Consider the following 16429-nt stretch of genomic DNA (forward strand, 5'->3'; position numbering starts at 1 on the left):
ACCAGGTACCGCGCGGGGCCGCGCACCGGGCGGGGCACGGGGCCGCGACAGCGATGGGGCTCCGGTTCCGCGCGGGGCGGCAGACGCACCTCCCCTCCCGACCCTCCTCTGCCGCTTCCCGCAGCCCCGCTCAGTGCCGGCTGCCGCGCGCCACGTGTCCCCGCTTTCTGGTCGGGTTACCCCGCAAAGCGCCGTGCCCCGTGGCAGCAGCGGGTGAGCCCGGCCTGCAGCGGCAGCCGCTCCAGTAGCCACGGCGTGTCCCGGCCGCACGCGGCTGCTCCAGGTGCCGTGGGAGTGATGGCGGTCCCCGGCGTGGAGCCCGCCTCGGGCAGGCGGGAGCGGTGTCGCTCTGCAGAGCTGGAAGCGCTGTCGGTGCCGGTGCCACTGTCTGGCGGAACAGGGTCCAGCTGCCTGGGTGGAGTGTCCCCACACTGGGGACATGGGTTGGTGCTGTGCCAGGTCCCCCCTGCATCACCAGGCTCACGTCCCCTTGGCGTGGGTTCGAGGGGCTCGGTGACAATAGTGACCTCTTGTCTCAGTGTGCCGTGCAGGTGCTGCTTCATTAGCGCCGCTCATTAAACACGGATAGGACGGGCGCTGGAGCTCTGCCCGCTCCCGCTGGCGGCGACCTTGTCCCACTGGGCAGCGCTGGTGCCGGTGCTGGGCTGTCCCGTGCCCCACCGCGGGGCCAAGGGGCACCTGGGGAGGGGCGGGTAACCCCTGTCCATAAGTAGCCTGTCCCCGTGACAGGATCTGGCGCTGCCCGCACGTCCCCGCGGTACCATGGCAGAGATGCTGCCGGCGTGGGTGACTAATGGCACCGCCGAGGGGACCGAGCCCGAAGGGGTGGGTCAGGGTGCAGCGGGCTCTGGGTAGACTGGCCCCTGGGACTGTGGCGCAGCCACAAGGCTGCTGTGATGGGCACTGTCCCGACTACCCTGGGCGTCTTTCCAGGATGCAATCCGGATGCTCAACACCCTGCAGACCAATGCCAGCTACCTGGAGCAGGTGAAGCGGGAACGCGGTGACCCCCAGGCCCAGCTGGAAGCCATGCAGGGCTTTTTGGAGAGGAGCGGATTGAAGGTGAAGGGCTGGTCCCCATCCCTGTTCCCTCTGTCCTGTTAGCAGTGCCACCATGCTTGGCACTGGCTGCCATGGGGGTCTCACAGGGTGGTTGAACTCTTACAGGTCGAGGACCTGGATCGACTGAACATCATCCACGTCACAGGGACGAAGGGCAAGGTGAGGCAGGCGGGAGGTGCTGTGGGGGATCAGGGAGTGGGGACTGCTGGTTTCTGTGGCTCTGTTTGTCCGTGCTCTGGAACAGGGGGTTTAACACAGCTGTCTCCTCAGGGCTCAGCATGTGCCTTCACCGAATGCATCCTCCGCAGCTATGGGCTGAAGACAGGCTTTTACAGGTGGGCAGGAGGGTCAGGAGGGTTTTGAAGGGCCAGTGGAGCAGTGCTTGACTCTTCCCCCTGCTCTGTGCCCCCAGCTCCCCTCACCTCGTGCAGGTACGTGAGCGCATCCGCATCAATGGGCAGCCCATCAGCAAGGACCTCTTCAACAAGTACTTCTGGCTGGTCTACAACCGCCTGGAGGAGACCAAGGTGGGGCCAGCAGGGCTTGTGGGGGTGCTCCTTCTCTTGGGTCCCCACTTCCAGGGTCATGTTCTCACCCTCACCCTGCTCTGCCTGGCAGGACCCAGAGCACGCCAGCATGCCGGCATATTTCCGCTTCCTCACCATCATGGCTTTCCACGTCTTCCTGCAGGAGAAGGTCAGTGGTGGTGGCCTCCAGCTTGTGACAGAAATATCGGGTTGGTGGGGACCTCAGGGAGGGGGTACTTGGGGCAGAATTTGTGTGGATCAGGCTGTCATGGCTGTAAATGGGATGCTGTGCCAGGTGGATGATCCCGTCACAAATAGGGGGTGTTCTCAGGTGTGGGTTTGGAAGGGCAGGGACCTGTCTCCATCCACATCCCTGAATCCATGGGGACATATGCTGCTGGTGCCCCTGATGGCTCCAGTGTCCCTGTGTCCCCAGGTGGACCTGGCAGTGGTGGAAGTTGGCATTGGCGGCACCTACGACTGCACCAACATCATCAGGTAGGAGCTGGCAGGGCTGAGCCTGTCTCCAGGGCTGCCAGGGCTTGATGTCCCCACAGTGGAGGGGGGAACAGCGGGGACACTGCCATGCTGCATCCCCAGGGCGCCGGTGGTGTGTGGGGTCTCCTCCCTGGGCATCGACCACACCAGCATCCTGGGGGACACCATGGAGAAGATTGCCTGGCAGAAGGGGGGCATTTTTAAGGTAGGAAGATCTGGTCTTCTCTCTCCTCTTACGTTTTTGAGGTGTGTTCCCCCATGTCCCTGAGCATCCCCATGTTGCTAAGCACCCCCATCCTTCCCAGCCCGGTGTGCCGGCATTCACCGTGGCACAGCCAGAGCGGCCGCTGGAGGTGCTGAGGGAGCGAGCCCAGGAGCGGAAGGTGAGTTGCTGGTGGGAGTGTGGGTGGGGGGTACCCCATGGCAGGGGGCTCAGCCTCCTCTCCCTGCAGTGTCCCCTCTACCTGTGCCCGGAGCTGGATGACTTCGAGGAGGGCTGCCAGGCACTGGAGCTGGGGCTGGCAGGTGCCCACCAGCGCTCCAACGCCGCCCTGGCCTTACAGCTGGCACGGACGTGGCTGCAGCGCCGTGGCTGCCAGGGTAAGGCAGGGGGACAGGACAGGGGGCCAGAGCCCACCAGGGCCCCTGAAGTCTCAGTGGGATGCCTGTCCTGCCTAGGTCTTGGGGAGCTGAAGGAGATGCTGCCAAGCACTGAGCTGCTGGGGAGGCCGGTACCACTCGCGCCTGCCTTCCGACTGACCGATGCCATGATCCAAGGTGCAGTGTGGCCATGCCAGCACCCCTGCCCTCACTGTTTCACAGGGCTTAGCAGGGCCATGCTGGACCCCAGCCAGTGCCATGTGTGCTGGAGGGCACGGTCTGCCCCACACTGGATTCCCACGGGGGGTAGTGGTGATGGGGAGGGTGTGCAGGTCCCAGCCCTGCCCTGTCCTCCCCCAGGCTTGCGGGACACAGAGTGGCTGGGCCGGACTCAGGTGCTCTCCCACGGCCCTGTGACGTGGTACCTGGACGGAGCTCACACCACCAGCAGCATCCAGGCCTGTGTCCGCTGGTTCCGCCAGGCCGCCCTCAACCAGGACAAGCCCCATGAGTAAGGAGAGGATGCAAAGGGGGGCACACATTGTGGGGGTGTGGTGGTGGTGCTGGAGGTCCCCTGGGGGCATGGGCCACCTGCCCTTTCTCCCTGCAGTGGTTCTGAGGTGCGTGTGCTGCTCTTCAATGCCACAGGCGACCGGGACACGGCGGCGCTGCTCAAGCTGCTGGTGGTGAGGTTTGGGGAGCACTGGGGGGGGTCACTGTGCCCAGATGCCTGGGTTCTCTGCCAGTCCTGGGACCTGCTTTGCTGTGGGTGCAGGGAGCCACGAGGTGGAGCTGGCACCCCGTCTGTCTGTCTGTCTGCCCATCCTGCTATCCCGGAGTGTATCCCACCTCAACTGCCCCTGCAGGGGTCTCACAGTCCTGGGTGTGGGGAAGAGACTTGGATCATCCCCTGCCCCATGCCCTGTAACCCCGCTGGTGAGGGACTGGCCCCAGTGGGAATCCCATGGGTGGGTCCTGAGGGTTCCCACGGTGCTGATTGCTCCTGCAGCCCTGTCACTTTGACTACGCTGTCTTCTGCCCCAACTTCACGGAGGTGTCGGTGGCCAGCAACGCGGGTGAGTGTGGGGAAGACGGGGTCTCCCCCACTTCCCCATCCTGATCCCTCCCCAGCTCCCTCTGCAATCCCAGAGTTGTCCCCATCCCTCCCAGATCAGCAAAACTTCAACGTGACACTGGAGAATGCCCTGACCCGCTGCCTGGAGAACCAGCGGACATGGACAAGGCTCCTGGAGGAGAAAGTGGGGCAGGACCCCTGGCTCCCATCTCCCCTGCGGGTGGGGGGGCTGCTGCAGCCAGCCCCCACCCGAGGCTCCCTGCTCCTGGTGCCCCCAGCCCCACGACCCCTCAATTCCCCAGCCCTGGTGTTCCCGTGCCTGGCCCAGGCACTGAGGTGGGTAGCACAGGGCCGGGACCCCCATCTGGCAGCCCCTGCAGCCTCGGGGGCTCACCCCCACCCCGCAGCCAGCAGTGGGGCCGTGCTGCTGCGGGAGGCGGCCGCTGTCCGTGTCCTGGTGACCGGCAGCCTGCACTTGGTGGGGGGGGCCCTCAGGCTGCTCGTCCCAGCACTGTCCCAGTAATGGGGGACAGGGCTTTGCACCTCTGTTTACTTGAAGCAACAGTTTTGCCCCCAGTGATGCTTGGACGCATCTGGAGGGGGATGTGGGACCCTCCTCACCCCATCCTGGCTTGGCTGTTTTCACCCCAGTGCCTTTTGCCTGTGCCCTTCCTGGGAAACTGTCCATGGGGGGATGCTCCTGGTCTCCATCCCCTCCCTAGTGAGACTGACCAGGGGGGCCCCCAGGGTTTGGGGGGCTGCCCCAGGCTGTGATGAGGTTCCAGTGCCTGATAGGTGGGAGCCTCAAGCTGCGTCAAGGCGCAGCATCACAGCGCAACTAATTTAACATAGGGAAAGTTTTTATTATTATTGTTAAGAGTTTGTAACTTGGACAGGGAGCTGGGGGGAGTGGTGGGTTCTGCCCATCGTCCTGTGGGAGGGCAGCAGCCTTGCACCATCCCCCGCAAATAAACCTCTTGCTGCTCCCACTGGTGCCTGCTGCCTTCTCGGGGGGATGCAGGAGGGGCACAGGGGTCACCCCAAGTGCTGGGGCATGTCCAGGGGGCACCCACTTCTTCTTCCCCCCCCCATTTGATGGGGAGCCTTGTGGGAGGTTTTGGCAATAGCTGCTCTTTCTGCCTCCCCACTGCAGCGGGGGACCCCAGGGGGGTTTCAGGGTGCCCCCCCCCGGTGTGGGCTGCCCTCGGGGGGCCAAAGCATTCACTGAATGAGTAATGGAGGCCCCCTCTGGGCTCGGCCTGAGATTTGGGGCAAAATATCAGCTTAATGGCACTGGGGTGGGTCCCCAAGTCCGTTGGCCGGGGGCTGTGCGGGCTCGGGGCGGCCCGGGGGCGTCAGGCCATGCTGCTGGTGGAGCAGGGGGTGCTCTGGGTGCTGCCGATGCTGTGGTTGGTGCTGCTGCTCTCCGAGGCTGGCGCCGTGCTGGAAACCGGCTGCAGTTTGGAGATGGGACCTGGCTCACACCGCCCGCCACGGGGGAACACCAAGGGGAAACCAGACTCAGGGCGAACAGTGGTGGCCTTGGCTCAGTCCCCTGGGACCTTCCAGCCCGCATGCACAAACCCTCATGGATCACTCCCCAGCTGGCCCCTGGGATGGAGATGAGCATGGGGCACCAGGAGCAGGAGGGAGGGCAGATGGCAGAGGGCCCCAGACAGGTAGGAGGGACCCCGAGGAGCTGTAGACACCTGAAGCAGGGTTATTCCCCTATAGCAGTGCCAGGATGAGGCAGATGAGGGCAATGGAGCAGCCTGGTCTCTGGCTCACCTGAGGACTTTGGCCAGGAGGGAAAAATGGGCAACCCAGTAAGGGACACGCATGTGAACTCCCCATCCCACCATGGGGGTCCCCAGGGGTGGTGGATACTCACGGGTGTGCGAGTAGATGTACCAGAGCCCGGCAGTGAGGAGTGCCCCGATGAGGAAGGCACCGAAGGTGATGCCCAGGACAGCAGGCAGCCCCAGCCCACGGTCTGTGGGAGGATGAGGCTGTCAGCACTGCCACACTGGGAGGGTCCCTTTCCCAATCCCATCCTGACCACCTCCCTTGCCCTGAACTCACAGTTGAGCGGCCTCCAGGCATCCTTTACTGTCACCTCCAAGACCTTCTCAAAGATGGTGTCATTCTGTGGAGGTGGAGGTTGGGGTGAGAGGGGGGAAAATGTGCACCCCTGCAGGGTGACAGAGGTGAGGGTCCCCAGGTTCTTTGCAGACCAGGGAATGCTGCTCCTGGATGGGCTCCGTCACCCAACGGTGTGGGACAAACCCATCGGGCTGCTGCTGCTGCTGGAGACCAGCAGGGTGCCCATCGCAGGGTGGGGAGAGGGTTACACTGACCTGCAAGCCGGCCTTGCACTTGAGGATGGCAGAGAAGGGCATGTGTCCCCCCTCAGGAATGGTGTAGGTGAAGCGGAAACGCCAGATCTTCCTCCCGTGGCTGCTGGGGGGGCCCTCCAGCACGACCACCCCCGCCCCTCGAGCCTCCCCACCCTGCACCAGCAGCACTGGCTCCCGCCCTGAGGCCACCAGCCAGCACTCCTTCAGCTGCAGGTCAGCTGGGTGATCCATCCACCGCATGGACGCCTGCAGGGGTGGGAGTGGGGCACTCCATCAGGGTCACAGGCCCAGGGATGGCTGGGCTGCCCCAGCCTGGACACCGGGACAGTGGCAGTACCTGCACAAAGGCCTCCTTGTTGATCTCCAGCTCCGTCTGTGGTGCCTCAAAGGCAGCGGTGGGGAAAAGGCGCAGGAAGAGCTCCCGTGGGATCTCGCACTGGAAGCCCACCTGCAAGAGGGGGGCAGCACTAAGTGGGCACCCAGCACCCAGCTGAGAGTGACATTTGCACCTTCTCCCACTCCTGGACATGCTGGGAAACCCGGCTCTTACCCGCACATTCCGGAGCACTGCGTCCTTGGCCAGGCTGAGGATGAGCTGCAAGGAAGGTTGGGTCAGTCAAGTGGCCTCCACTGCTGGAGTCTAGGGAGGGATGGGATAGGATGGGATGGGATGGGATGGGATGGGATGGGATGGAACAGGACTGTCCCACACACACTCCCCCTCCATCTCAGCCCTGGGCTGCAGTATGATGTTTCCAGCCATGCAAAAGCAAGGAGGTCCTGGTGGTGAAGCCCCACTGGCAATCATTGAAGCGCTCATGGGCCATCAGTGGGACTGGAGACAACACCCCTAGCCAGCCCCCCTCTCACCTCATTGTTGGCATAGCCCCTGCCCTCCAGTGAGGTGCCGCAGTGGTTGAGGGGGCTTTTCAACATGAAGTGGGTGGCATTTTTCTCTGCCTGGCAGCTGATGTCCCTCAGGGTGATGTTCACCACGTCCTTGATGGGCTGGGAGGAAAGCACACTGTAGTCACCCACTGACAGGGGGTCAGCCCTGTGGCACCCACCCCAAACACCCAGAGGAAAATGCAACTTCTGAGTGATTTTGGTGGACATTGGCACCTCTGTCCACCCTCCTCACCTCCAGGTAGGACCTGATGATGACGATCTCCATGGTTTCATCTGTGCACTTCCAGGGCTTGAGCGTGAGCAGCACCTGGTGGGGCAAGTCTGGGGGCTGTGTGATGACAAGGGGGGTGGTCGCCACAGGCATCTCAACCTTTTCTGCAGGACAGGGAGATGGTGGGGCTGAGTGGGAGTGGTGGAAACCCCCATCCCACCCAGCCCTGGGGCCCTGGGGGCCTCACCGTGCCCCTGAATCTCCAGGCTGATGTGGGTGCTAGCAGGGATGGCAGAGTAGGAGGCAATGACACTGTAGTTCTTCTCAAAGGCTTTAGCGATGAGGGCCTGCTCCGTGTCAGGCAGCAGCTCCCCAGGGAACAGCATTGGGAATAAAGACACCATCTTGTAACTCCCAGAGACCTGCAGTGAGGAGGAAAGGGGGGAAGCATAGAGGGGCTAAGTGGAGACAGGGACAGCTGGAGATGCACAAGGCAGGGTTCATCCCAGTCACGAGGGCTTGCAGCAGGGGGAGTGCCACTTGCCCATGTCTAATGTCTCCAGGTGCCCTCCTGCCACCCTCCCCATCACACCAGCATCTCCTGGGCACCTGGCAGACCCCTTGGTGGGGGTGGTGGGGAAGACACATTCCTGTCAGCATACCATTAATTGGATGTGGCACTTCAAGAAGAGGGACCAGGTGAAGTTGACCTTGCTCTGCAGAATGAGGATCTGGTTGCCAGCATAATTCTCAGGACAACTCAGAGACAGGTTCACCTCTCTGATGGGGGAGCTGCAAAAATACAAGATCCTCCTTCTCAGCATTCCATACCAACCAGTCCCACATCCAACTCAGGATATGGACCTCTGCCTTTGGAGACACCTCAACACCTTCCCAAGCATCTCCAAGCATATCCCACTGCCTGTCCCACGCCTGGGATCCCACTGCTGGCACTGTGGTACCTGGGCTCCGACTGCAGATGGATGATGTGAGCAGCCCTGGTGCTCTGGGTGTCACTGCGTGAGCAGCCCTTCACCCCGTGGAAGAAGACCTCAGTCTCAAGGTGCAGAACGGCATTGAAGTGCTCCTGGGGAGTGCATTCTGGAGGGCTGCGGGCATCTGTGTAGGTGGCAGCGTTATCACAGTCAAACTGGGCTCAGTGGGTGGGGAGATGGGCCAGGGACATCACCCTGGGGAAGGTACTTTGCCCCAGGAGGTTGTCACCCTTCTGGAACAGGAAGGCCATTCCTGCCCGCTCCAACCCCCAGTTCAAGCCCCCAGCCCCACACACCTTCTCCCAGGTGGAGCTGGACCCTGCGGGGGTCCTGCAGCTCACTGTAGGATGTGATGCCCCCATAGGTATCCAGAACCCAGGTCAGCAGCTTCCCCTCACTGGAGACCATGGGTGGCTCAGGGTTTGGAGCTCTGATGGTCTCTGGGCTGAGGTGGGCATCCTGTGGGACAAGTGACAGCATAAGCCGAGGTGAGGGGCAAGAAGCATCCCTCCCTTACACAGGCTGGCATGGGGAAAGCAGGGAAAACCTTTCCTCCCCAGGCTGCAGGATAGAAATGTGAACCTAAAACAGGTGAGTGTCCCTGGAGCCTGGGCTGGGGGTCACTCGGGATGAATGGGGGTTTTCAGGCCATGAGCTGGGAGCAGCGAGAGTGGCTGGCGGCACGCGGAGGGCTCAGCCCACTTTATTATTAGCCACAAACAAAGCAGGAGGTTTATTTTGCTAACAAAGCGCCCGACCCCGGCTCAGCTCACTGGAGCCAAACCCCATCCCTGACCTTCCTCCCGCCGGCCGGAGGAAATGGGAGCTTTTTCCAGCCCTGTGCGTCATTCCCTGCCCGGCCAGCCCAGAGCTCAGCGCCGCCAGCAATGGTCAGGAGCGTCCCCTCCTCCCTGGGGCACCACAAGCATCATATCTGGTGATTGGGGTGACCAGTCTCCACCAGTGACCCCCTTAAACATCCCCATGGATGGCCCGAGCCCTGCTGCCCCCCAGGACTGCTCTGGTTGTGGGGCTGTGGCACTCACGGTGCGGATGATCAGGTTTGAGCATGGGGAGGTGATGGTGGCAGAGCAGCGGGTGCAGAGGAGGATGAGCACTGCTGGCCGTCTGCAGGCATCGGCTCCTGGAGTGACTGTCACCGTCAGAGGGACAGGAGAGGCCTGGGGGGGAAGAGGAGAGTGTCACCACTGTGGCCACCAGCTGCTGCCACCTTCCTGGCTGCCCCCTGGAGCCAGAGGGACGTGGAGAGACCTCAGGCTGGCCCTGAAGATGAGCGAGAGGCAGCCATGGCTGGGTTTAAGGGGCAGGGATTCCACACTGGTGGGACAAACACCCCCTGGCTCCCCTAAGCAAGGGATCAGCCATATGCCCACCATGGAAGATGGTGGTATCCCCACACTGGTTCCAGGACACCCCCCATAGTGGGGTTTAGGCACCCCCTTCTTAGGGACCAGGGCATCCTTGAGTTAGAGACTAAGTAACCTCTGCACTGTGTCCGAGAGTGTCCCCACACAGAGGACTGGAGCATCCCTACACTGGGCCAGGGCATCCTCACCCCGGGAACCAGAGCATCCTCAATGTATGGGATGTACCTAGTATGTACCCATACTAGGATATCTCCCACTGACTACTGGAAAATCCCCACCCTGGGCACCGGGACATCCCCCTGGAAGGTTTCCCAGCCCCATCCCAGCACTGTGCAGCTGCTCCAGGCTCAGGTGCGTCCATACCGGTGTGCAGGGATGCCTGGGCACAGTGGTGGCACACACCATTCCTCGTGGCTAGCACTGCCTGCTTGCCTGTAGCCGGAAATCCGGATGGGGAAGTCAAAACTCCAGGCGCTAAGTTTGGCAACTGCTGCCTGAATAATGGCTCGCAAAGTTCTGCACCAGGCAGCGGGCAGGGAAAACCAGCCGGGGACCGGGTGGGTGGAGGCTGCTGCCAGTGCCGTGCACAGGGCTGGCGGGATGAGGCCGTGGGCATCCTGGCCTGGCCGTGGCCCCGTGGCAAGCGTGGGTGGCCCGGGACCCCGGGTGGTCCCGAGTGTCGGGGAGGAGCTGGCGGCTGTTTTTCCTGCCGCGTGTTTTGTGGCGCTCCATTGTTTGGCTGCGCGAGTGGCGGGAGCCTCGGCGCTCCCCGCCGCCGCCTTTCGGGTTATTTTTTTCTTTTTCTTCTCCTTTTTTTTTTTTTTTTTTTTTTTTTTCATCGTGGGGATCTGCTTATAGAAAGCAGCTTCCAGTAATTCTTCTATAAGTGGAGCCGTGTCCCTGCCCAGCTTCCCCCGCGCTCCGTGGGGCTCAGGGCCGCAGCCGTGACATCAGTGCGTGTCCCCAGTTGTCGCTGGTGACAACCCCGGGGCAGCCCCGGCCCTGGCATTTATCCAGGATGCCAAGGCCAGGTCACACCAGGCTAGGCAAGAGGGTTCCTTGCAAAACCGACCCTCTCCAGCGCCTCGTGGCCTCGCTCCTCCTCTGCTCCAAAAGCAGAACTGGGAGAACTGGGAGGCGGCGGGGAGCGGGGAGTGTGGCGCCGGGTGGCCCAGGGCTGGGCCAAAATCGGGTGCTGGGCCCCAGCCAGCGCCAGGGGAGCCGGGCTGTCCTGCAGAGCTGCCACGCAAACCCGTGCACTGGCACAAACCCACCCAAGAGTGCCAGCCAGTGCCAGTGCCAGCCCTGGCACTGCCTTGCTCCAACCCTGCCCCAAAGCACCCCTCGGCATGGCCATGCCAAACTGGCAAACAGGTTTCTTCTCATATCTGCCTTGGCAGCATGGGCTACTAAAGAATTTGCCTCTAAAGCCTTTACATTCCCATCAAGGGCAGAGATGCCCAAGACTGTGCTTGGAGAAGCTTGCACAAGGTGTTAATCCAGGTCCTTTCTCTGCTCCTTAATTTGAGCAAGGTTTTCACAGCTGGGACACCCTGCCTGCTGAGGACAGTGACAGGGTGACAGTGCTGTGGTGACAGCGTGAAGTGACAGTGCAAGAAGTTCTGCAGGGGTGTACTGGGACCCCTTTTGCTCACCTTGGACCACTTGACGCTGAGGACATGGACTTCATGGGCAGTGTCCATGGAGCTGTTGCTGACGCAGCCCCGTGGCACCGTGCTGGTGGCATAGGAGAGGGTGATGGGTGTCTCCGCTGCCACCGGCTGCAGGTCACAGCCCTCGGCTCTCCCGGGGTCTGGGCGGAAAACAAGAGACTGTCAGTCCCCGCCGCACGGATGTGGGGTGACACGACACGGCGAGACATGATGGGGCTGAACGTCTCCGCCAGCGCCGGCACTGCCCCTTCAGCCTCAGCCCCCAGCCCGGCGTCAGCACGGCCCCACTGCCGGCACAGCACCCCCGGGACAACCGCTACGTGTTCGCTCGGGGCCCGTCTGCCACCGCCAGCCCCCTCCGCAATCACGTTAATGACCCTTGGATCCGGGCTGGAAAAATCCACTGTCCCTGCTCGCCACTGCCGCGTGCCAAAACTCGCACCCAGCCGCCCCGAAGGCTGGGGCGGTGGCGGAAGCCCCCCCGCCTTCCCCCGCCGCAGGAAAGTGGGAAGCGCAGGTATGGAAATGGCTGTAAAGCTCATCCTCCGCGGGCGCTGAGGCGTGAGCTTTGCCCCATCCCAAAGCCCCCGGCGACGCGCGGCGAGCGGGGCCGGCCGGCGGCTGCCAAGGGAAATCCTGAGCGCAAACAGCCATTTGAAGGCCTGATCCTGTAAATCCCCACGTGCCTCGACAGTTTCCTCTGCCTCAGGCAGCCCTGCTGTGGCCGGGCTGTCCTCAACTTGGCCCCGAGGAACCGACTGCATCCATAGGTGCTCCCTTCCAGGGAGCTGGGCAGGACAGACCCCCGTGGTCACAGCTGGGGGGCTTTCTGTGGGGACACAGTGCCGGGGATGCTGTGTTTCCTTTAGAAGTGGCCACTGAGCTCTATCCCTTCCCACTGCAACTTTTCTCATCCCTGGTGGGTCCAGCCGATGCACCAGGAGGTGGCTGGACCTGCACTCAGCCACCCCCACCGCGACTGGGGCTAGAGGATGTGAGGCTCCAGGTAACTGAGGTTTTGGGACGCAGCACCCGGCAAAAGGCCGGCTGTTCCAAGCCATCATAGTGCACGACTGCATCTCAGCATTGGGGTGGCCTGGCTGTGGTGGAGGGGTCACGGCACAGACCCCCGGTGACGCTGCCGTGGTCCCACTTATTGTCCGGCTCTTCCTCCCCCCAGCGTGGCGGCCGCGCGGCCGGCAGCATCGGGAGGAAGATAAACAGCCGCTTATCTGGGCGCCACAGGCTGTGTCCCTCTTCCCTTCCACTCCTGCCCTGACGGCACCGGGCACGGCTCTGCTGGGCAGAGGACGGGCAGCGCTGGCTGCTCCTCGGGCAGCATCCTCAGGGCTGGGGGCCGCGGCTGGGCTCGCCCCTGGCGGGGCAGGGATGCCAGAGGAGGGGATGCGGGGCAGCGGTGCCAGTCGGGCACTGTCTGTCCCTGGGGAAGGCAGCGGGCTCCAGCATTATGTCAGGATCAGATAAGGGGGCTCAGCTGGGCCGCCGGGGCGATCAGATAAGGGCACTGTTATTTTTGTACTCCAGGAAAGGGAAAAAAAAAATTGAAAGGAAGAAAGAAAGAAAATCCACTTTATGTTTTTCCAACCTGCGCTCTCCCTTGCTTTGGTGCTGCTGAGATCAGGGAATAGGGATGGTCTCGCTGTGGCTCCCCCATGGGTCAGGGGCTGAGGGGGGGAAATTCCTGGGGTTTAGGGAGTAGATGAAAGACCTGGGCAGAGAACAATGCTGGGGTATGGGGTGCAGGGCAAGGGTGGCTCTGGCAGTGCAGGATGCCCATGGGATGGGCAGCTCCACTTTGGAATCCATGCATCTGGCAGCATTGCCTCAGCACTCATGTAATGAGCTGATCCAGGACAGGAATGGGGATGGATCCTGCACTGAGAGGGAATTGTCATCCTCTGAGCCACCTCTGGCTGTTGGACCATGCTGAGGTGGCACTGGGGGTTGGATAATGGGGTGGATTGCTCCAAGCTTTGGGCCTGACACAATCCACATCATTCCTGCCTCTCCTCAAAGATGGGAGGGGTGACCCAGCACCATGCTCACCCCAGTGCTGGCCCCTGCTGAGGGGGCACAAAGTCCCCCACTTCTGGAAGCTGGCTGTGTCTGTGAGACACCCTGACACTGCTCCCACCATGGCCATCCCAGCCCCACAGCACTGTTCCCACCATGGACATCCCAGCCCCACAGCACTGCACCCACCAAGGGCACCCCAATCCCACAGCACTGTTCCTAGCATGGCCATCCCAGCCCCACAGCACTGTTCCCACCATGGCCATCCCAGTCCTACAGCACTGCACCCACCAAGGGGCACCCCTGTTCCATAGCTCTGGGCCCACTGTGGGCACCCCCAGCCCCAGAAGTTCCTGTGAGGAAGAAGCAGCAGCTGGATAGGATGTGATGAGTAGCACAGGTAGGCAGGATGGGGACCATGTGTCACAGCTATGCAGGACATGGGCAATATACAGCACAGCTGTGTGGGTTAGGGGTGGTATGGCCAGAGGAGATGGTCTGTTTAAATGGCAGAGTGACACAGGACAGGGACCATACAGACACATACAATACGGACTGTATAGCTCCACTACAGAGCACAGGGACTGTGTGGGATGGGGATCATACAACACAGATAAACAGGACAGGGACCTTAGGAACAGACACTCAGGGTGGGGACCATATGGCACAGCTATGTAGGACTCAGCCCATATAGCACAGCCCTGTTAGGGCACGTATGGCACAGCCATATAGGGTGGAGACTGTTGGGGACAAATACAAATGTCATGGACACATGGCACAACTGTGTAGGATGGGGACCAAATGGCTCAGCTGTGCGGTATAGGGACTATACATCATAGACAGGGAGGACAAGGTCTCTGTGGCACAGGGTGTGCCGTAGATGTCGTAGATGACGCAGGTTGTGGAGCATACAGCACAGTTATAGGATGGGGACTATACAAGAAAGCTATAGAGGACACAGACCTTACTACACATCTGCACAGGATAGGGACACCACGGCACTGCCATAGGGCAGGGACTGTGGCACAGCTATAGGATGGGCACCGAGCCTCACAATTACACAAGACATGGAACTTACTGTACATCTGCAAGGATGGAAACTGTATGGCACCACTATAGGGGACATGGTGCACACAACACAGCCTCACCTGACAGGGACTGTCTGGTACAGCCACCAGACAGGGTTGTGACATAAGAGAGTGGGTGTCAAGCCTGGCAGAGGGGCCACCTCAGCACCACCCATGAGCACTGGCCCCCGAGATGACCAGGAGGGACCAACCCAGTCAGGACACTCAGTGCCGCTGGCCCCAGCCTCTCCAGCTGGCTGCTCCTTTCCAAGTTCCCCTCTGCCAGCAGGCTATGTCCCCAAGTCCCCCAGCTCCCTGTCCCCCAGCTCCATCAGCACTGGCGTCCCTCCTTGAAATTCCCACTGTGGCTTTGCAGGGATCTCGAGGTGGCTCTGACAGCTCTGGAGGCATCTAAGCCCCCAACTCCCATTTGAGGCTTTAATGGTTTTTTCCCATTTCTCGTCCCCATCTCCTGGTCAACCCCTCCATACTCCGTGGTGACGGGAAGCCACCAAAGCCACCCAGACCCCCGTGGGCCACTGTCTCAGCCCGGGCTTCAGCATCTCGCACGTCCCAGTGACGCAGCCGGGATTTCAGGGGTCCCAGGGAGCGGCAGGGCTGTGCTGTGTGAGTTCCGGGAATCGGGCTGGGTTCGTCCCTTCCCACATCGAGGCTGCTCCCCAAAAACCTCCTCTCCCGGGGAGTTCCCGGGGGTGACAATCACTGCCTGTGCGGGCACAGCCGGGACTCCTTTGGCCACCGATCCGGAGTCACCGGCGGGTCCCGCCGCGGCGAGTGTCCCGTCCCGAGGTCCCGTCCCGGGGTCCCATCCCGCGAGTCTCATCCCCGGGGTCCGGTCCCCCGGTGCCCCCCGTCCCCACTCACCCGGGCGGCCGAGCAGCGCCAGGAGCAGCGGCAGGAGCGGGACGGAGCGGGGGCCCATATCCGCCTGCGGCCGCTCCCCGGGAGCCAGCGCCGAGTGCGGGCGGCGGCAGCGGCAGGAAACCGACTCCCTTCGGAGGACGGTCCGCGGCGGAGGAAATGCCGCTGGCGGCGCTGGGGCCGGGCCGGAGGGGCCGGGGGGCGGAGAGGATGGAACCCCCTCCCCCGCAGGAGCCGTGCCTCAGTTTCCCTACAGCGCCGTGCGGGGCTGCACATTCGGGGGGACGCACTGGAAGCGCCCCGGGCAGGGGGAGGGCACTGGTACCCAGGGTAGGTGCCCCCAGGGACACCCAGGGATGGCACTAGTGAGCGGAAGGGTTGGATACGGTGGTTCTGGTGGAGTCCACCCACCCAAATTATTCCCGAGCTGCCCTCAGTGATGGGGATGGGGAACTGCCCAGGCAATGGGGAAGGGGCTGCTGCCGACATTCAGCCCCCACTGCTCTCAGCCAGCGCCCTAGCAGGGTCACAGGCTGGTGGCTGCCCCACGGCCCTGGACACCCCCTGGGGTGGTCTGGTGGAAGCCCCCAAGCACCACTGCCAGCCTTGCCTGTCCTCTTGGCCAAGCCACAGATGAGACTGCCCGGACACCCCCACCTGGCAGGTGGGCTTGGGGTCAGGAGATCCCTTGGAACAAGGGGCCCTGGGTGAGGGAGTCACAGGCAAGGGGGTCACAGGTGAGCAGTGCTGAAGGAGCACCAGGGACCCCCTTCTGCACTCCTACCCCTTTCTCCACATCTCTGCTGGCCGAGGTGAGAGCCTTCAGACAGCTATCGGTGGGACTGCGACCCTCAGGCTGGGGGGGCCGCAGGTCCCCGGGGGAGGTTTTCATCTCGTCTCGTGCTTCAGGGGCATGGGGACAGAAGGGAAAGGTGCCAGGGAAATCAGCGACGCCTGTCCCCAGCAGGCAGGATGTCCCCGGAGATGTCTGTGACCAGGGGTGAGCAGCAACCATCTCCCATGACAGAGCACTGCCATCTCCTGGGGACCGCGGGGACGGGTGCGCACCCGGGGATGGGGACAGCGATGGGGACCGGGACCCGGCACAGATCTGGCTCCCTCACACCCCT

General features: G+C 62.4%; 2 protein-coding genes across 4 annotated transcripts in view; one reads left to right on the top strand and one right to left on the bottom strand.

The window, feature by feature from the left end:
• FPGS (folylpolyglutamate synthase) overlaps positions 1-4772 on the top strand; it is a 6457-nt gene extending 1685 nt beyond the window's left edge. The window contains exons 1-15 of one of the 2 annotated variants that reach the window (XM_015644783.3): positions 393-846; positions 955-1083; positions 1189-1242; positions 1354-1418; positions 1496-1610; positions 1702-1779; positions 2047-2108; positions 2211-2313; positions 2414-2491; positions 2561-2708; positions 2787-2885; positions 3069-3219; positions 3319-3394; positions 3718-3784; positions 3879-4772. In XM_015644783.3, the coding sequence (XP_015500269.1) occupies positions 784-846; positions 955-1083; positions 1189-1242; positions 1354-1418; positions 1496-1610; positions 1702-1779; positions 2047-2108; positions 2211-2313; positions 2414-2491; positions 2561-2708; positions 2787-2885; positions 3069-3219; positions 3319-3394; positions 3718-3784; positions 3879-4306 (1716 nt within the window). In that variant the 5' untranslated portion in view covers positions 393-783 and the 3' untranslated portion in view covers positions 4307-4772. Of the gene's footprint in view, positions 1-392; positions 847-954; positions 1084-1188; positions 1243-1353; positions 1419-1495; positions 1611-1701; positions 1780-2046; positions 2109-2210; positions 2314-2413; positions 2492-2560; positions 2709-2786; positions 2886-3068; positions 3220-3318; positions 3395-3717; positions 3785-3878 lie in introns of those variants that run through there. The other variant, XM_015644784.2, reaches the window with a different exon arrangement.
• ENG (endoglin) lies at positions 4626-15439 on the bottom strand. Of its 2 annotated transcripts, none has more exons than XM_015644779.3 (15): positions 15303-15439; positions 11299-11456; positions 9302-9436; positions 8552-8714; positions 8223-8379; positions 7923-8052; positions 7508-7682; positions 7282-7424; positions 7011-7148; positions 6691-6735; positions 6478-6588; positions 6141-6386; positions 5866-5929; positions 5675-5776; positions 4626-5237 (listed from the first exon to the last, which is right to left on the bottom strand). In XM_015644779.3, exons 1-15 carry the CDS (start codon positions 15358-15360, stop codon positions 5068-5070), a joined length of 1995 nt encoding a protein of 664 aa, XP_015500265.1. In that variant the 5' UTR covers positions 15361-15439; the 3' UTR covers positions 4626-5067. The 2 variants fall into 2 exon arrangements, with proteins under 2 accessions (XP_015500265.1, XP_015500266.1); XM_015644780.3 differs by having other exon boundaries at positions 4626-5257; positions 15303-15438.
• Between the last annotated feature and the right edge of the window lie 990 nt (positions 15440-16429).

The sequence above is a fragment of the Parus major genome, chromosome 17, assembly GCF_001522545.3.
Source record: "Parus major isolate Abel chromosome 17, Parus_major1.1, whole genome shotgun sequence".
NCBI lineage: Eukaryota > Metazoa > Chordata > Aves > Passeriformes > Paridae > Parus > Parus major.